The sequence below is a fragment of the Canis lupus genome, chromosome 21, assembly GCF_003254725.2.
Source record: "Canis lupus dingo isolate Sandy chromosome 21, ASM325472v2, whole genome shotgun sequence".
NCBI classification, from domain to species: Eukaryota; Metazoa; Chordata; class Mammalia; order Carnivora; family Canidae; genus Canis; species Canis lupus.
The window spans coordinates 41,375,821-41,392,706 of NC_064263.1; the positions used below are offsets into that span (position 1 = coordinate 41,375,821).

Here is a 16,886-nt window from a genome sequence, read left to right on the forward strand (position 1 = left end):
AAAGAATATCCAATGGGAAAAAGTCCGTCCAAAGAAAGGGGTTGGGAAAACTGGACAACTACTTGAAAAAAAAAAAAAGGAACTTTTCCATTTTCTTACACGATACATAAAAATAAGCTAAAAATGGATGAAAAACCTAAATATGAGACAGGAGACCATTAAATTCCTAGGGGAGAACACAGGCAGTAACATAACCTCTTTGATACCGGCTGTAGCAACTTCTTACTAGCTATGTCCCCTGAAGCAAGAGAAACAAAAGCAAAATAAACTGTTTGAACTTCATCAAAATAAAAGGCTTTTGTACAGCAAATGAAACAGTCAACAAAACTAAAAGGCAACCTATGGAATGGGAGAAGATAATTTGCAAATGATGCATTTGATAAAGGGTTAGTATCCAAAATATACAAAGAACCTATCAAAATCAACACCCCAAAAATGAATAATCCAATTAAAAATGGGCAGAAGACATGAATAAACATTTTTCCAAAGAAGATATACAGATAAAAAAAAGAAGATATACAGATAGCCAACAGACATATGAAAACATGCTCAACATCACTGATCAGGGAAATACAAATCAATAATGAGATATCACACACCTGTCAGAATGGCTAAAGACAATAACAGAAAAACAAGCGTCAGCGAGGATAGGGAGAAAGGGGAACCCTAATGCATTGTTGGTGGGAATGCAAACTGGTGCAGCCACCATGGAAAACAGTATGGAAATTCCTCAAAAAGTTAAAAAATAGAACTACCTTACAATCCAGCAATTGCACTACTAGGTATTTCACCAAATGAGGCAAAAATACGGATTCAAAAGGATCCATGTACCCTGGTGTTTATACCAGCTTTATCTACAATAGCCAAATTATGGAAAGAGCCCAAATGTCCATTGACAAATGAATAAAGAAGATGTGATAGGGCAGCCCCGGTGGCTCAGTGGTTTAGCACTGCCTTCAGCCCAGGGTGTGATCCTGGAGACCCGGGATTGAGTCCCACATCAGGCTCCCTGCATGGAGTGGAACCTGCTTCTCCCTCTGCCTGTGTCTCTGCCTCTCTCTCTCTGTGTCTCTCAGGAATAAATAAAACCTTAAAAAAAAAAAAGATGTGATATACATATATACATAGACACACACACACTCACTATGGACTATTAGCCATACAAAAAAATGAAAACTTGCCACTTGGCAATTATGTTGATGGAACTAGAGAGTATTATGCTAAGTAAGATAAGTCAGTCAGAGACAAACATTGGAGACATTTATGTTGACCTAAAACATGGAAATGTTCTTAGAAGTTCATTCGCTGATTTTCTGATTTGAATATGGTTCAGCTAATTGAGTTTTGCAGTATCTTTTAAAAATCACACCAATAGTGATCAATTTCATTAAAGTACTGTAATTAAAGACTCTCATGGGGAATATCTTGGTGGCTCAGCGGTTTGGCGCCTGCCTTGGGCCCAGGGCATGATCCTGGAGTCCCAGGATTGAGTCCCATGTTGGGCTCCCTGCACGGAGCCTGCTTCTCCCTCTGCCTCTCTCTCTGTGTCTCTAATAAATAAGTAAAATATTAAAAAAAAAAAATAAAGACACTCATGAAATAATTTAATCACAAAACGCTACTGAATTTTTATGATTTTACTTCTTTTTTATTTCTCTTACCTAAAAGGACAATTTTTAAACAACTTGCTTTTGATAATGTCTTTCCAAGGCATTCAACTTAATTTTCTTGGAAACAATCATTGGGGCATCTGGGTGGCTCAGTTGGTTAAGCTTCTGACTTTGGCTCAGGTTATGATCTTAGGGTCTTGGGCTTTAGCCCCATGTTGGGCTCCCCACTCAGTGGAGAGTCTGGTTCTCCTTCTCCTTCTGTCCCTCCCCATGGATGTGCTCTCTCTCTCTCAAATAAATCAAAATCTTAAAAAAAAAGAAACAATCATTGAAAAAATTAATTATGAAATACATGACATGTAAAAAGAGTGTAAACATAACAAACATCAATGTATCCAGAATCCAGGAAAAAAAATAAAACATTACTAGTTTAGTTTATGTGTTCTGTGTTATATTTATTCATGTCTCAATCCTGAATATACAGGTTATCTTTACCATGCATTTCTTTTTTTTTTTTTTTATTTTTTTATTTTTTTATTATTTTTTTTTTAAATTATTTTTATTTTATGATAGGCACACAGTGAGAGAGAGAGAGGCAGACACAGGCAGAGGGAGAAGCAGGCTCCATGCACCGGGAGCCCGATGTGGGATTCGATCCCGGGTCTCCAGGATCGCGCCCTGGGCCAAAGGCAGGCGCCAAACCGCTGCGCCACCCAGGGATCCCTACCATGCATTTCTTTTACACTTGTGTTTTAGTGACTTACATCCATATATAATTAATAGATATAATTAGCATAAATATATTTGGATATAAACATGACTAATTCTTGATCTGCAACAACCAATGAGAAGAAGTACACAGACCTCCCATATGAAAGTCTACTAGTTGAGAGTATTCAGTGTGCCTTAGATATCAGTATGTTTCACATCATTTAATATACTGAATCAGCTCAGTGGAGTCAGGTTAAAAGAGCTCCAACTGTATTAAAATACTTAAAAAAATCATTTAGCCTTTACTTTCTAATAATGTGGCAGGATAAATACCTGGATCAATCTTTTTGCTGTAAATAACAAAACTGCATAAAATGTGAAAGAAGTTATCAGATCTTAAAAATTGATAGGCTCTTTTTTTAAAAAAGATTTATTTATTTGAGAGAAAGCAGGGGGGAGAGGGGCATGGGGGGGGGTTATAGAGAATCCCTGCTGAGCGTAGAACCTGACGTGAGTGTCAATCCCACGACCCTGTTCATGACTCGAGCTGAAATCAAGAGTCAGGTGCTTAACTGAGCCACTCAGGCACCCCAAGATTGGTACACTCTTTTTTTTATTTTTTAAAGATTTTAATTATTCATGAGACACACAGAGAGGGGCAGAGACATAGGCAGAGGGAGAAGCAGGCTCCCCACAAGAAGCCTTGATGGGGAAGTCCCCTTGATGTGGACTCGATCCCAGACTCCAGGATCACGCCCTGAGCCAAAGGCAGATGCTCAACTACTGAGCCACCCAGGCGTCCCGATAAACTCTTAATAAAGACATTGTCAGAACAGGCACTGAGGGAAGTCAGGAAACTAGAGAGTTAAACAGAGCATTGCAACTAGTTTTCACTAGCTAGCATTAGTGAACTTCAATTTTGGTTTCTACTACCTCACAGGATTTAGGAGACTTGGAGACAAGCTTAATTTGGGGGAAGTTCTATAGGAGGTAACTCCATAAAGCTAGAACCCCAATGGACTGCACCAGGAGTTAGTAAACTCTTTTGCAATGGGTCAGATAGTAAGTATTTTAGGCTTTGTGAGTATACAGTCTCTGTCAAAACTACTCAACTCAAAAACAAAAACAAAAACAAAAAAAAACAAAACTACTCAACTCTGCTGTTGTAATTCTAAAGCAGTGGTCAACAATATATGAGTGGGTGTGGCTATGTTCCAATGAGATTTTACTTACTAAAACAAGTGATGGGTCAGATTTGGCTTGCTGGCCCTCATTTGCCAATTCCTAGAAATAATTCCTTTCTCTCTACCTCTGGGAACTGACAGTAAAATCAAGTGTCTCAGCTGCTGAAGTAAAAGAGGGAAATGGTGGTTAATAATTTATAGTCATAACTGTCCCTTATTTGAATTTCAAAAAAATTTCAAGCAGTCTTAGGATAGTCTTGGGGCACCTGAGTGGCTTAGTTGGTTAAGTGTCTCAACTCTCGGCTCTGGCTCAGGTCAGGATCTCATGGGTCAGGGGATCAAGCCTCATGTCAGGCATGTGTTCAGTGGGGAGTCTGATTGAAGGTTCTCTCCCTTTGCCCCTCCCTCCATTTTCTTTCTCTCTCTCTCAAATAAATAAATATATATATTTTACGTACTTAAGATAGTTTCTGGAAGAAACTCACTTTATTTCAAGCCACAAAGAAGTTCCACAAATAAAAATTCCAAATAGGGGATCCCTGGGTGGCTCAGCGATTTAGCGCCTGCCTGCCTTTGGCCCAGGGCACGATCCTGGAGACCCGGGATCAAGTCCCACATCAGGTTCCCGGCATGGAGCCTGCTTCTCCCTCCTCCTGTGTCTCTGCCTCTCTCTCTCTCTCTCTCTCTCTCTGTCTATCATAAATAGATAAAAAAATCTTTAAAAAATAAAAATAAATAAAAATAAAATAAAAAAATAAAAATTCCAAATAAATGAACATTTCACAGTAGGAATAATTAAATCTACCAAAAAAATGCATGATCAAGAATCTACAGAGATAACAGAAAAGGCCACAATAGTTTTTAGATATTGAAATTATGAGGGCACCTGGGTGGCTCAGCGGTTGAGCGTCTGCCTTCAGCCCAGGGCGTGATCCTGGAGTCCTGGGATCGAGACCCACTTTGGGCTCCCTGCATGGAGCCTGCTTCTCCCTCTACCTGTGTCTCTGCTTCTCTCCCTCTCTGTGTCTCTCATGAATAAATAAAAAAAATTATGAAACAAATTACAAATTAACTATGATTATTCCACTTAAAGAAATAAAAGACAGGGGTGCCTAGGTGGCGTAGCCAGTTAAGTGTCTGCCTTCATCTCAGGTCAGGATCCCAGGGTCCTGGGACTGAGCTTCAAGTTGTGCTCCCTGCTCAGTGGGGAGTCTGCTTCTTCCTCTGAGTCTTCCCTAGCTTGTGTGTGCGTTTTCTCTCTCTCATACTCACTCTCTAATAAAAAAAATCTTAAAAAGAAATAAAGGATAAACTTGAAAATATCAGCGGAGGCAGGAAACTATTAAAAAACCACATATTTTGGCCAGCCTGGGTGGCTCAGCCGTTTAATACCGCCTTCAGCCCAGGGCCTGATTCTAGAGACCCAGAATCGAGTTCCATGTCGGGCTCCCTATAGGGAGCCTGCTTCTCCCTCTGCCTGTGACTCTGCCTCTCTCCCTCATGAATAAATAAATAGAATCCTAAAAAAAAAAAAAAGACACATATTTTAAATAGTCAAATATGGGAGTACCTGGGTAGCTTAGTCAGTTAAGCTTCCAACCCTTGATTTCAGCTCAGGTCATGATGTCAGGGTCATGGGATTGAGTCCAATGTTGGGCTTGTGCTCAATGTGGAGTCTGCTTGAGGTTCTCTCCCCCTGCCCCTCCCCTATTCTATCCCTTTCAAATAAATAAATAAATAAATACATAAATAAATAAATAAATAAATAAATAAATAAATAAAATCTTTAAAGAGATTTAAAAAAATCTTTTAAAAAAAGAAAAGTAAAATAGCCAAATACAACTTCCAAATAGGAAACAAAAAACTTGGAGCACCTGGGTGGTTCAGTGGTTGAGCGTCTGCCTTTGGCTCAGGTCATGACCCCAGGGTTCCGGGATCGAGTCCCACATCTGGCTCCCTGCAAGAAGCCCGCTTCTCTCTCTGCCTATGTCTTTGCCTCTCTCTCTATGTCTCTTATGAGTAAATAAATAAAATATTTTTAAAAAAGAGAAAAAACTCAATGGATTTAATAACAGCAGACACATTTGAAGAGAGAAATGATGAATCTAAGGCCATTACAAAGAAGACAGCAAGAAGTAGAAAATATGACAGGTTAAGAATTATAGAGGATAGAATGATAAAGTGTCATGCAATCTAATTAGAAAAGTGAATGGGGAAGAGGAAATATTTGAAGATTTATGACTGAGAATTTTTGAGAACTATTAAAAACAACCCCCACATTCAAGCCAGATAATCTTAAGGATAAATACAAAATCCCTGCTTAGACACATTCTTGCAAAATTAGAGAACACTGAAGGCAAAGAGAAGAAAAAGATGTCACTAGACAAATTACCTACAGAAAAGGGAGAGAGTAACTGACTTATCAACAGCACAGTGAAACCAGAATACAATGAAATTATATCTTTAATGTGCTCAGAGAGAGTAAATATCAGTCCAGAATCTCTACTCAGCAAAAATATCTTTCAAGAATAAGGTTATAATAAAGACATTTTCAGACAAAGACTAAGCTACCATCAGACCCTCACTAATAAAAATGCAAAGCCAAAATATGGAAAGAGCCCAGTTGTCCATTGACAGATAAATGGATAAAGAAGATGTGACATATATATATATATATATATATATATATATATATATTCAGTGGGGAGTCTGATTGAAGATTCTCTCCCTATGCCCCTCCCTCCATTTTCTTTCCCTCTCTCTCTCAAATAAATAAATATATTTTATATATGATATATAGCATATATATTATATATTATTATATATAATATATATCAATGATGGAATATTACTCAGCTATAAAAAAGAATGAAGTCTTGTCATTTGCAATGATGTGGTTGGAACTAGAGGGTATCATGAAGTGAAATAAGTCAGAGAAAGACAAATACCATATAATTTCATTCATATGTGGAATTTATGAAACAAAACAGATGAACATGGGGAAGGGAGGGAAAAAATAAGATCAAGATAGAGAGGGAGGCAAACCATAAGAGACTCTTAACTATGGGAAACAAACTGAGGATTCCTGGAGTGGGGTTAAAGTGGGGGGAATGGGGTAATTGGGTGATGGGCATTAAGGAGGGCACATGATGTAATGAGCACTGGATTCTACCTCTGAAGCTAATAATACAGTATATGTTAAATTGAGCTTAAATAAAATTTTTAATTAAAAATAAAAAATAAAATGCAAAAATATATACATAAGGCAAAAGAAATCTCAGATATAAGATCTGAGATGCAAGAAAATATGAAGGACACAGAAAATGATAAGAATAAGGAAAAATTGTAATAAATATAAGTTGTATAAGAGTATATAATATCCTGTGGGATTAAAAAAGTAAAAAATAGAGCATATAAATCTGGGGGTGAAATATGGTAGTGGTGAATGAATTAGTGCTCTAAGTTTCTTAGTCATTATGGAAGATGGAGAGGTGATGATTACCTTTGAACTTTGATTAAATTAATATGCATATTGTAACTTCTGTTACAAGAATAGAGAGTATAGGGACATCTGGGTGGCTCAGTAGTTGAGCACATGCCTTTGGCCCAGGGCATGATCCCAGACTCCTGGGATTGAATCTCACATTGGGTTCCCTGCATGGAGCCTGCTTCTCCCTCTGCCTATGTCTCTGCCTCTCTCTGTGTGTGTCTCTCATGAATAAATAAATAAATAAAATCTTTAAAAAAAAAAAAGAAAGCTTAAAATGAATAGAGAAGTTAGTAAGGGGGAAGAAGTAGAATTAGTGAATCAAAAAGAAGGTAAAGGAAAAAATCATAAGAGACACAACATAGAGAACTAAGTTTAGTGAGGATGCTGGACATAAAATTATTATTAAAAAATTCATTTATTTATATATGTCAAAAATAAGCAAAAACATTTAAAACTGCTATTTACATTATCAAAAATAGGAAGTATGTGGGAATAAATCTAATGAGATAGCTATAAGAGCTTTTATTCAGAAAAAGAATATAACCTCATTGAATGATATTAAATACATAAATAGACCTTGCATATAGAAGTCTCAGTATTGTAAGATGTCCATTTTTTCTCATGAATATAGATGATATGCAACCATAGTCAAAAGCCCAAAAAGTTTGTTGTTGTTGTACACACTAAATTCATTCTAAAATTCATTTAGAAATTCAGAGGTCCAAGAATAGACATTTTTCATAAGATTATTAAAAACACTTGATGCAGTCTATTGTAAATAATTCAGTAGAGGTTCTGCTCTGCCACAGATGCATCTGTGTTGTAAGAAGCCTGTGCAAGCCAACTGGCGAATGTGTGAATGACGTCCCATCTCTTATCCCAGCTAGTGTGCATGCCTTTCTTGTTCCTGTCTATTGATTGCTTCCAAATCTAGATGACCAAATAGTCCTTTATCCCCAAAGTAGGTTCAAACAGTTGGTTCAGGCATTCCAGAATCCGCACCTCTCTAAAATCCCTGGTAAATCATGGGAAGACTAAAGTCCCAGTGGATGACAAATGTGCCATTCTTGAAGAGCTGCCACAGCCTCTGTTTGCTTTGCCTCTTTGCTCAGCTTCACCATGATGATGGCCTGGGCTGCCCAGTCAACAAGATATTCTTGAATACAAAACAAAACAAAACAAAACAAGGTGAAGAGAACTTGCTTTACCAGATACCTGGGATCAAGTCCCATTTCAGTCTCCTTGCATGGAGCCTGCTTCTCCTGTCTCTGCCTCTCTCTATGTCTCTCAGGAATAAGGAAATAAAATCTTAAAGAAAAAAAAAATGAGAATGTGGGCTGAAAGGGATGGTAGGATATGTTATTATTTGAAAAAATGTGAAAACTGGTGAGTCATAATAACAAGGCCTCCTTCAGTTTATGCAATGTAACATTACCACATGGAAAGTCTGTTCATCTGCAAATACCAGACATGAAGGAAGATGTGTACTTTATTTTTGATATATGAGTACTTTATTTTTTTTAAGATTTTATTTATTTATTTGAGAGAGAGAGAGAGAGTCTGGAGGAGGGGAAAAGGGAGAGGGTGAAGCAGACTCCCTGCTGAGCAGGGAGCCAATGTGGGGCTTGATGATCATGATCCTCCTGGGATCATGACCTGAGCCAAAGGCAGACACTTAACCGAGCCACGCAGGCACCCTGATAGATGAATACTTTCTTTTTTTTTTAATTTTTTTTTATTTATTTATGATAGTCACACACACACAGAGAGAGAGAGAGAGGCAGAGACACAGGCAGAGGGAGAAGCAGGCTCCATGCACCGGGAGCCCGACGTGGGATTCGATCCCGGGTCTCCAGGATCGCGCCCTGGGCCAAAGGCAGGCGCTAAACCGCTGCGCCACCCAGGGATCCCCGATGAATACTTTCATACCGAGGTCATACAGTAGAGTTTTAAAGAAGTAAGACACAGTAATTAGGCATTCTTGATCCAAGTATTGCCTTCTGTTTCCTTTTAGATTATAGTGTATCTGCAAACTCCAAATTAGTTATTGTCACAGCAGGTGCACGGCAACAGGAGGGAGAAAGTCGCCTTGCCCTGGTGCAACGTAATGTGAACATCATGAAATCAATCATTCCTGCCATAGTCCAACATAGTCCTGACTGTAAGATGCTTATTGTTTCAAACCCAGGTAAGTCTTTTATCCTCCATTTAACTGAATAAAGATGATCTTTCCATACCATTTTTTTTAAAACAACTTCATTAAGGTGAATGTATAATACAATGATTTTTTTTCCAGCTTTGTTGAGATACAATTGACATACAATGTAAGTTTAAGGCTACAATATCATGATTTGATACACTTGTATATTGCAAAATGATTACCATAGAGTTAGTTAACACTTCCAATCTCTCACATAATTACTATTTCCTTTTTATGGTAAAAACATTTAAGATTTACTCTCTTTGCAGCTTTTAAGTATATAATACAGTATTGTCAACTATAATCACCATGCTGTACATAAGATACTTAGAACTTATTCATTTTATAACTATAACTATAAACATCTCTCCATTTACCCTCTTCCCCAGCCCTTGGCAACTGCCTCTTTGTTTTTATGAGTTTGGCTTTTTTAGATTCCACATGTAAGTGACAACATACTGTATTTGTCTTTCTCTGTCAGGCTTATTTCACTTAACATAATGCCCTCAAGATCCAGTTATGTTGTCACAAATGTCAGAATTTCCTTTTCTTGTAGCTGAATATTAAAGTGTGTGTGTATCTCACATCTTTTTTTTCTCCTTGTGCTGTCTTTTATTCCCATAACTTATTCATTCCTTAACCAGAAGCCTGTATGTCCTCCCCGCCCTTCACCCATTTTGCCCAACTCCCCACTCCACTCCCCTTTGGCAACCATCAGTTTGTTCTCTGTATTTATACAGAGTCTGATTATACACAGTCTGAATCTGCTTTTGGTTTGTTTATTCTTTTTTTTTTGTATTTCATTTATGAATGGAATCATATCATTTCTCTTTCTCAGTTTGATTTATTTCAGTTAGCATAATATTCTCTAGGCCCATCCATGTTTTCTCAAATGGCATGATCTCATTTTTTATAGATGCATAATATTCCATTGTAGACTACATTTTCCTTATCTATTTGTCTGTTGATGGACACGTAATTACATTGCTTCCATATCTTGGCTATTATAAATAATGCTATAAATAAATATAGGAGTACATGTATCTTTTTAATAGTGTTCTGGGGACACCTGGGTGGCTCAGTTTGTTAGGTGGCTCCCTTCGGCTCAGGTCATGATCCCAAGATCTTGGGATCGAGTCCACATCAGGATCCATGCTCAGCAGAGAGCCTGCTTCTCCCTTTCCTTCTGCTCCCCACTGCTTGTGCTCTCTCTGTCAAATAAATAAAATATTTTTAAAAAATAAATGTTTTCATTTTATTTTATTTTATTTATTATTATTTATTATTATTATTATTATTATTATTATTTTTAAATTTATGATAGTCACAGAGAGAGAGAGAGAGAGGCAGAGACACAGGCAGAGGGAGAAGCAGGCTCCATGCACCGGGAGCCCGACATGGGACTCGATTCCGGGTCTCCAGGATGGCGCCCTGGGCCAAAGGCAGGCGCTAAACCGCTGCGCCACCCAGGGATCCCAGTGTTTTCATTTTATTTGGGTAAATACCCAATAGTAGAATTATTGGATAATATGGCATTTCTGTTTTTAATATTTGAGGAACTTTCATACGGTTTTCCACAGTGGCTGTACCAGTTTACATTCCTACCAATAGTGCACACATATTCTTTTTCCTCCACATCCTCGCTAACACTTGCTGTTTCTCCTTGTATTTTTTATTTTAGCCTTTCTGAGAGGTGTGAGGTGGTATTTCATTGTGGTTTTGATTTGCATGTCCCTGATGATGAATGATGTTGAGTATGTTTTCATGTTTCTGTCGGTCATCTGTATGTCATCTTTGGAAACATGTCTATTCGTGTCTTCTGTCTGTTTTTTAATTGGGTTATTCATTTGGGGGGGGTGTTGAGTTTTATAAGTTCTTTTTTTAATATTTTTTATTTCTTTTATTTTTTATTTTTTTAAAGATTTTATTTATTTATTCATGAGAGACAGAGAGAGAGAGAGAGAGAGAGACAGAGAGACAGAGAGAGAGAGGCAGAGACACAGACAGAGGGAGAAGCAGGTTCCATACAGGGAACCTGATATGGGACTTGATCCCAGGACTGCAGGATCATGCCCTGGGCCGAAGGCAGGTGCCAAACCACTGAGCAGACCAGGGATCCCCATTTATAAGTTCTTTATATATTTTGGATACTAACCCTTTATCAGATACATCATTTGCAAATATTTCCTATTCCATAGGTTGCCTTTTAGTTTTTTTTCCTTCGTTGTGCAGAAGCTGTTTATTTTGATGTAGTCCCAATAGTTTATTTTTGATTTGGTTTCTTTTGCCTTAGGAGACATATCTAGAAAGAAATTGCTATGGCTGATATAAAAGAGGTTACTACCTGTGCTCTCTTCTTGGATTTTAATGGTTTCTTATCTCACATTTAGGTCTTTCATCCATTTTGAATTTATTTTTATGTATGGTATAAGAAAGTGGACAAGTTTCTTTCTTTTTTTGCATGTGGTTGTCCAGTTTTCACAACATCGTTTGTTGAAAAAAACTTTTTCCCATTGGATATTCTTTCCTGCTTTGTCAAAAATTAATTGACCATATAGTTTTGGGTTTATTTTTGGGTTTTCTGTTTGATTTCATTAATCTATGTGTCTCTTTGTGTGCCAGAACCATACTGTTTTGATCACTACAGCTTTTTAATATAACTTGAAGTCCAGAATTGCAATATTTCTAGGTTTGCTTTTGTTTTTCAAGGTTGTTTTGGGTACTTGGGATCTTTTATGGTTCTGTACAAATTTTAGGATTGTTTTAGCTCTGTGAAAAATGCTATTGGTATTTAATAGGTTTTGTATTAAAGGTTTAGATTGCTTTGGATAGCATGACATTTTAACAATATTTGTTCTTCCAATTCATGAGCATGGAATGTTTTTCCATTTCTTTGTGTCATCATCAGTTTCTTTCATCAGTGTTTTGTAGTTTTCAGAGTATGGGTATTTCATCTCTTTGCTTAGGTTTATTCCTAGTTATCTTATTGCTTTTGTTGCAATTGTAAATGGGATTGATTCCTTAATTTCTCTTTTGCTGCTTCATTATTAGTGTGCAGAAATGTAACAGATTTTTGCATGTTGATTTATACCTGTGACTTTACTGAATTTGTTTATCAGGTCTAGCAGGTTTTTTGTGGGTTCTTTTGGGTTTTCTGTATATAGTATCATGTTACATGCAAACACTGAAAGATTCTCTTTTTTTCTTGCTGATTTGGATGCATTTTATTTCTTTTTGTTGCCTGATGGCTGTGGCTAGAACTTCCAGTACTATGTTGAATAAAAGTGGTGAGAGTGGACATCCCTGTCTTGTTCCTGGCCATAGAGAAAAGCTCTCAGATGTCCCCCCTTGAGGATGATAGTAGCTGTGGGGTTTTCATATATGGCTCTTATGTTGAGGTATGTTCTCTCTAAACTTACTTTGTTGAGGGTTTTTATCATGAATGGATGTCATGCTTTGTGAAATGCTTTTTCTACATCTATTGAAATGATCATGGTTCCTACCCTTTTATTTTTATTTATTTATTTATTCATGAGAGACACAGAGAGAGGCAGAGACGAGACAAAGGGAGAAGCAGGCTCCCTTCGGGGAGCCTGATGCAGAACTCAGTCCCAGGACCCTGTGGTCATGACCTGAGCCAAAGGCAGATGCTCAACTACTGAGCTACCCAGGTGCCCTCTTACACTTTCCTTTATTAATGTGATGTACATTGAATGATTTGAGAATATTGAACTACCCTTGCAACCCAAGAATAAATCCCACTTGATTGTGGTGAATTATTTTTTTAATGTATTGTTGGATTTGATTTGCTAATATTTTACTAAGAATTTTTGCATCTATGTTCATCAGAGATATTGGCCTGTAGTTCTCTCTCTCTCTCTCTCTTTTTTTTTTTTTTTAGTGGTGTCTTTATTTGGTTTTGGTATCAGGGTAATGTTGACTTCATAGAATGAATTTGGAAATTTTCCTTCCTTTTATGTTTTTTGTAATAGTTGAAGAAGAATAGGTATTAACTCTTCTTTAAGTGGTAGAATTTGCCTGTGTAGCCATCTGGTCGTGGACTTTTGTTTGCTGGGAGTTTTTTGGTTACTGATTTAATTTCTTTGCTGCTACCAGTTTGTTCAAGCTTTCTATTCTTGTGGTTTTGGTAATTTTTTTTGTTTCTAGGAACTTATTTCTTCTAGGTTGTCCAATATGTTGGTGTATATTTTTTCTTTTTTTTTTTTTTTTTTTTTTTAAAGATTTTATTTATTTATTCATGATAGTCACAGAGAGAGAGAGAGGCAGAGACACAGGCAGAGGGAGAAGCAGGCTCCATGCACCGGGAGCCCGATGTGGGATTCGATCCCGGGTCTCCAGGATCGTGCCCTGGGCCAAAGGCAGGCGCCAAACCGCTGCGCCACCCAGGGATCCCGGTGTATATTTTTTCATAACATTCTCTTAAAATTGTATTTCTGTGGTGTTGGTTGTTATTTCTCCTTTTTCATTTGTGATTTTATTTATTTGGGTCCTTTCTATTTTCTTTTTGATGTCTGGCTAGAGGTTTATCACTTTTATTAATTTTTTTAAAGAACTAGGGATCCCTGGGTGGCTCAATGGTTTAGCACCTGCCTTCAGCCCGGGGTGTGATCCTGGAGTCCCAGGATCAAGTCCCACATCAGGCTCCTTGCATGGAGCCTGCTTCTCTCTCTGCCTGTGTCTCTGCCTCTCTCTCTCTCTCTGTGTCTCTCATGAATAAATAAATAAAATCTTTGGGATGCCTGGACGGCTCAGCGGCTTGGCACCTGCCTTCCGCCCAGGGTGTGATCCTGGAGACCTGGGATCGGGACCCACATCAGGCTCCCTGCATGGAGCCTGCCTCTCTCTCTCTGCCTCTCTCTCTGCCTGTGTCTCTGCCTCTCTCTCTCTCTCTGTATCTCTCATGAATAAATAAATAAAATCTTAAAAAGAATTTTTTTAAAAGAATTTTTTTTTAAAGAACTAGCTCCTGGTTTCGTTGATCTGTTCTATTGTTTTTTGTTTTTGTTTTTGTTTTTGTTTTTAATTTCTATACCATTTATTTCTACTCTAATCTTATTTCCTTCCTTCTGCTGGCTTTATGCTTTGTTTGTTGTTCTTTCTCTGGCTCCTTTAGGTATAAGATTGGGTTGTTTATTTGAGATTTTTCTTGCTTCTTGAGGTAGGTGTCTATTGCTGTATAGTTACTTACTAGGACTGCTTTTACTACATCTCAAAGGTTTTGGACCATTGTATTTTCATTTTCATTTGTATCATCCATTTTTTGAAATTTCTTCTTTGATTTTTTGGTTGACCTATTCATTTTTTAGTAGCATGTTGTTTAACCTCCATGTATTTGTGGTCCTCCCAAATTTTTTCTTGTGGCTGACTTCTAGTTTCACAACGTTGTTGTTGAGAAAGGTGCATGGTATGACCTCGATCTTTTTGTATTTGTTGAGGTTTGTTTTGTGACCTGATGTATGACCTATTCTGGTGATTGTTCCATGTGCACTTGAAAAGAATGTGTATTGTGATGTTTTAAGGTGGAATATTCTGAATATATCTGTTAAGTTCAAGAGATTATTTCTTCTTGATTCATTCTGTTGTTGATTCTATCTGTTTCAGTTTTCATTCCATTTGGATTCTCCAACTCTGGAATTTGGTTCTTTTTTTATGATTTCTAAATCTTTGTTATATTTCTCATTTTGTTTTCCTGATTTCACTGGACTATCTTTCTATGTTTTCTTGTAGTTCATTTAGTTCCTTAAACCAGATATTTTGAATTCTTTGTTTGCTAAATTACAGATCTCCATGTCTTTGGGACTGGTTAGTGGGAAATTATTGGGATCTTTTGGTTGTGTCATGTTTCCTTGATATTTTTATGTTCCTTGAAGTCTTGTGGTACTGTCTTTACATTTGAAGTAGCTGTAACCTCCTCTAATCATTACCAACTTAGTTCAGGACAGAAATGTCTTCTGTTGGCCCTGCTAAGGATTCTGAAGCTTTTGCAGAACTATGTATATGCCTGCTCCACACATCTTACACCCTGGTGGAGCTCTTAAGCTTCTATGCCTTATTTTGACCCTCAATACAGTAGGCCAGGTGCTGACAGCCTCTCTTGCTTTCCCAAGAATGTGACTTAAAATGAAGTTTGCAGTCTCATTCTGACTCACAGATTTAGACCTATGCTCACTAGCTGTTTGCCGATGCTCACTCTTACCATTGAGAGTACATACAGGGAGCTGACCACAGTGGGAGGGGTGTGTGTGGGTGAGTGTGTGACATGCTGGGGTTGCCTGTGGGTTAGTTAGGGGGATCCACTGGCAAGGCATCCCCCGTCACTCATGGGCAGACTTCCTGATGGAGTCCACTACACATTTAGTAGAATCTATGTCCCATAATGCCCCCTTGAGTGTCCTGTCTGCTACTGTCTTAGCTTCTTCTCATTCCCTAGTCCTGAAGCTCAGTACTCAATACTCTGCATGGGGTGAGAGAGAAATGGGCTTCTTTGGCAGCAGTTTACATAGCTAGTAAAGGTAGATGCTTACTCACACACTCTGACTTTCCTTTGTGGGAGAAATAATGAGATAAGAGGATCTCTTTTGGCACTGAGCTCTTCTACCTTGGGGGAAGAGTGGTACACCAGTAAAGTCAAATTGTTCTTCTTACCTTCTCCAATGCATCCAAACTCATATTATTTTGCCCCACTGGTGTGCTGGGACCTCTCTGCTGGGAACCTGAACTTCCAGAAAGGCTGTCTTGTTCATGGGCGTATTGTCTAAGACACTGTTTTCCAGGATGATCTGGACTACAGCAAAATGGGACTGAAATTGTCTTATGGGCCATTGCAGGGTCCACAGCAGGGACTGAGGCCTCTGTGCCTACTACATGCCTGACACATGGGTGAGTGAGTCTACTTCTGGGTTCATTGGTATATATTGCTGGATTCCCACAGCTCCAACAGAGGCACATCCATCCATAGGTGGATGCCAGATTGTTGGTTTTGAGGGGTGGGTGGTGAGAAGGTAAACATTATTGGCTGTGTTTCTGACATCATTCCACAGTGAGTATTGATAGATGTAATCACTCATGAAACCACCACCATAATCAAGATAAGTACACTTCCATTACCTCTGAAATTTTTCTCGTGTCCCTTTGCAGTCTGTCCCTTATTCTACTATGGCCCCATTTTCTGGAATCTCATATCACGGAATCGTACTGGATGTAATCTTTTTTGCCTGGTTTCTTTCACCTAGCATGAATATTTTGGGATTCACCCCTGTTACTCTGTGTATCAGTGATTTGTTCTTTTTTTTACTGCTGAAGAGTAATTCTTTTAAATAATTTAAAATCCTCTTTTGTTTATCCATTCATATCCATTTATCTACTGATAGATATTTAGGTTATTTCTAGCTTTTGGGTATAAATAAATAATTAGAACTGCTGAATGCATTTGTGAACAAGTATTTTCATGGGTATATGTCATTATTTCTCTGGGTAAATACCTGGGAGTAAAATGGATGGCTTATATGGTACATATATGTTTAACTTTGTTAGAAGCTGCCAAACAGTTTTTCAAAGTGATTGTTCCATTTTACATTCCCATCGACACTCAAATAGAGTTCTACTTGCTCCACATCCTTGCCAACATTTGGTATTGTCACTCTTTTCAGTTTTAGTCATTCTAATATCAT

The 16,886-nt window shown here is 37.9% G+C and overlaps 1 protein-coding gene and 1 pseudogene across 4 annotated transcripts in view; one reads left to right on the forward strand and one right to left on the reverse strand.

The window, feature by feature from the left end:
- LOC112667723 (L-lactate dehydrogenase C chain) overlaps positions 1-16,886 on the forward strand; it is a 45,597-nt gene that overhangs the window by 10,843 nt on the left and 17,868 nt on the right. For 3 of the 4 annotated variants that reach the window (XM_025459705.2, XM_049099149.1, XM_025459702.3), the window contains one exon: positions 9,010-9,183. In XM_025459705.2, the coding sequence (XP_025315490.1) occupies positions 9,010-9,183 (174 nt within the window). The remainder of the gene's footprint in view (positions 1-9,009; positions 9,184-16,886) is intronic. The other variant, XM_025459704.3, reaches the window with a different exon arrangement.
- Positions 7,946-8,116, reverse strand: LOC112667725 (mitochondrial import receptor subunit TOM7 homolog; annotated as a pseudogene).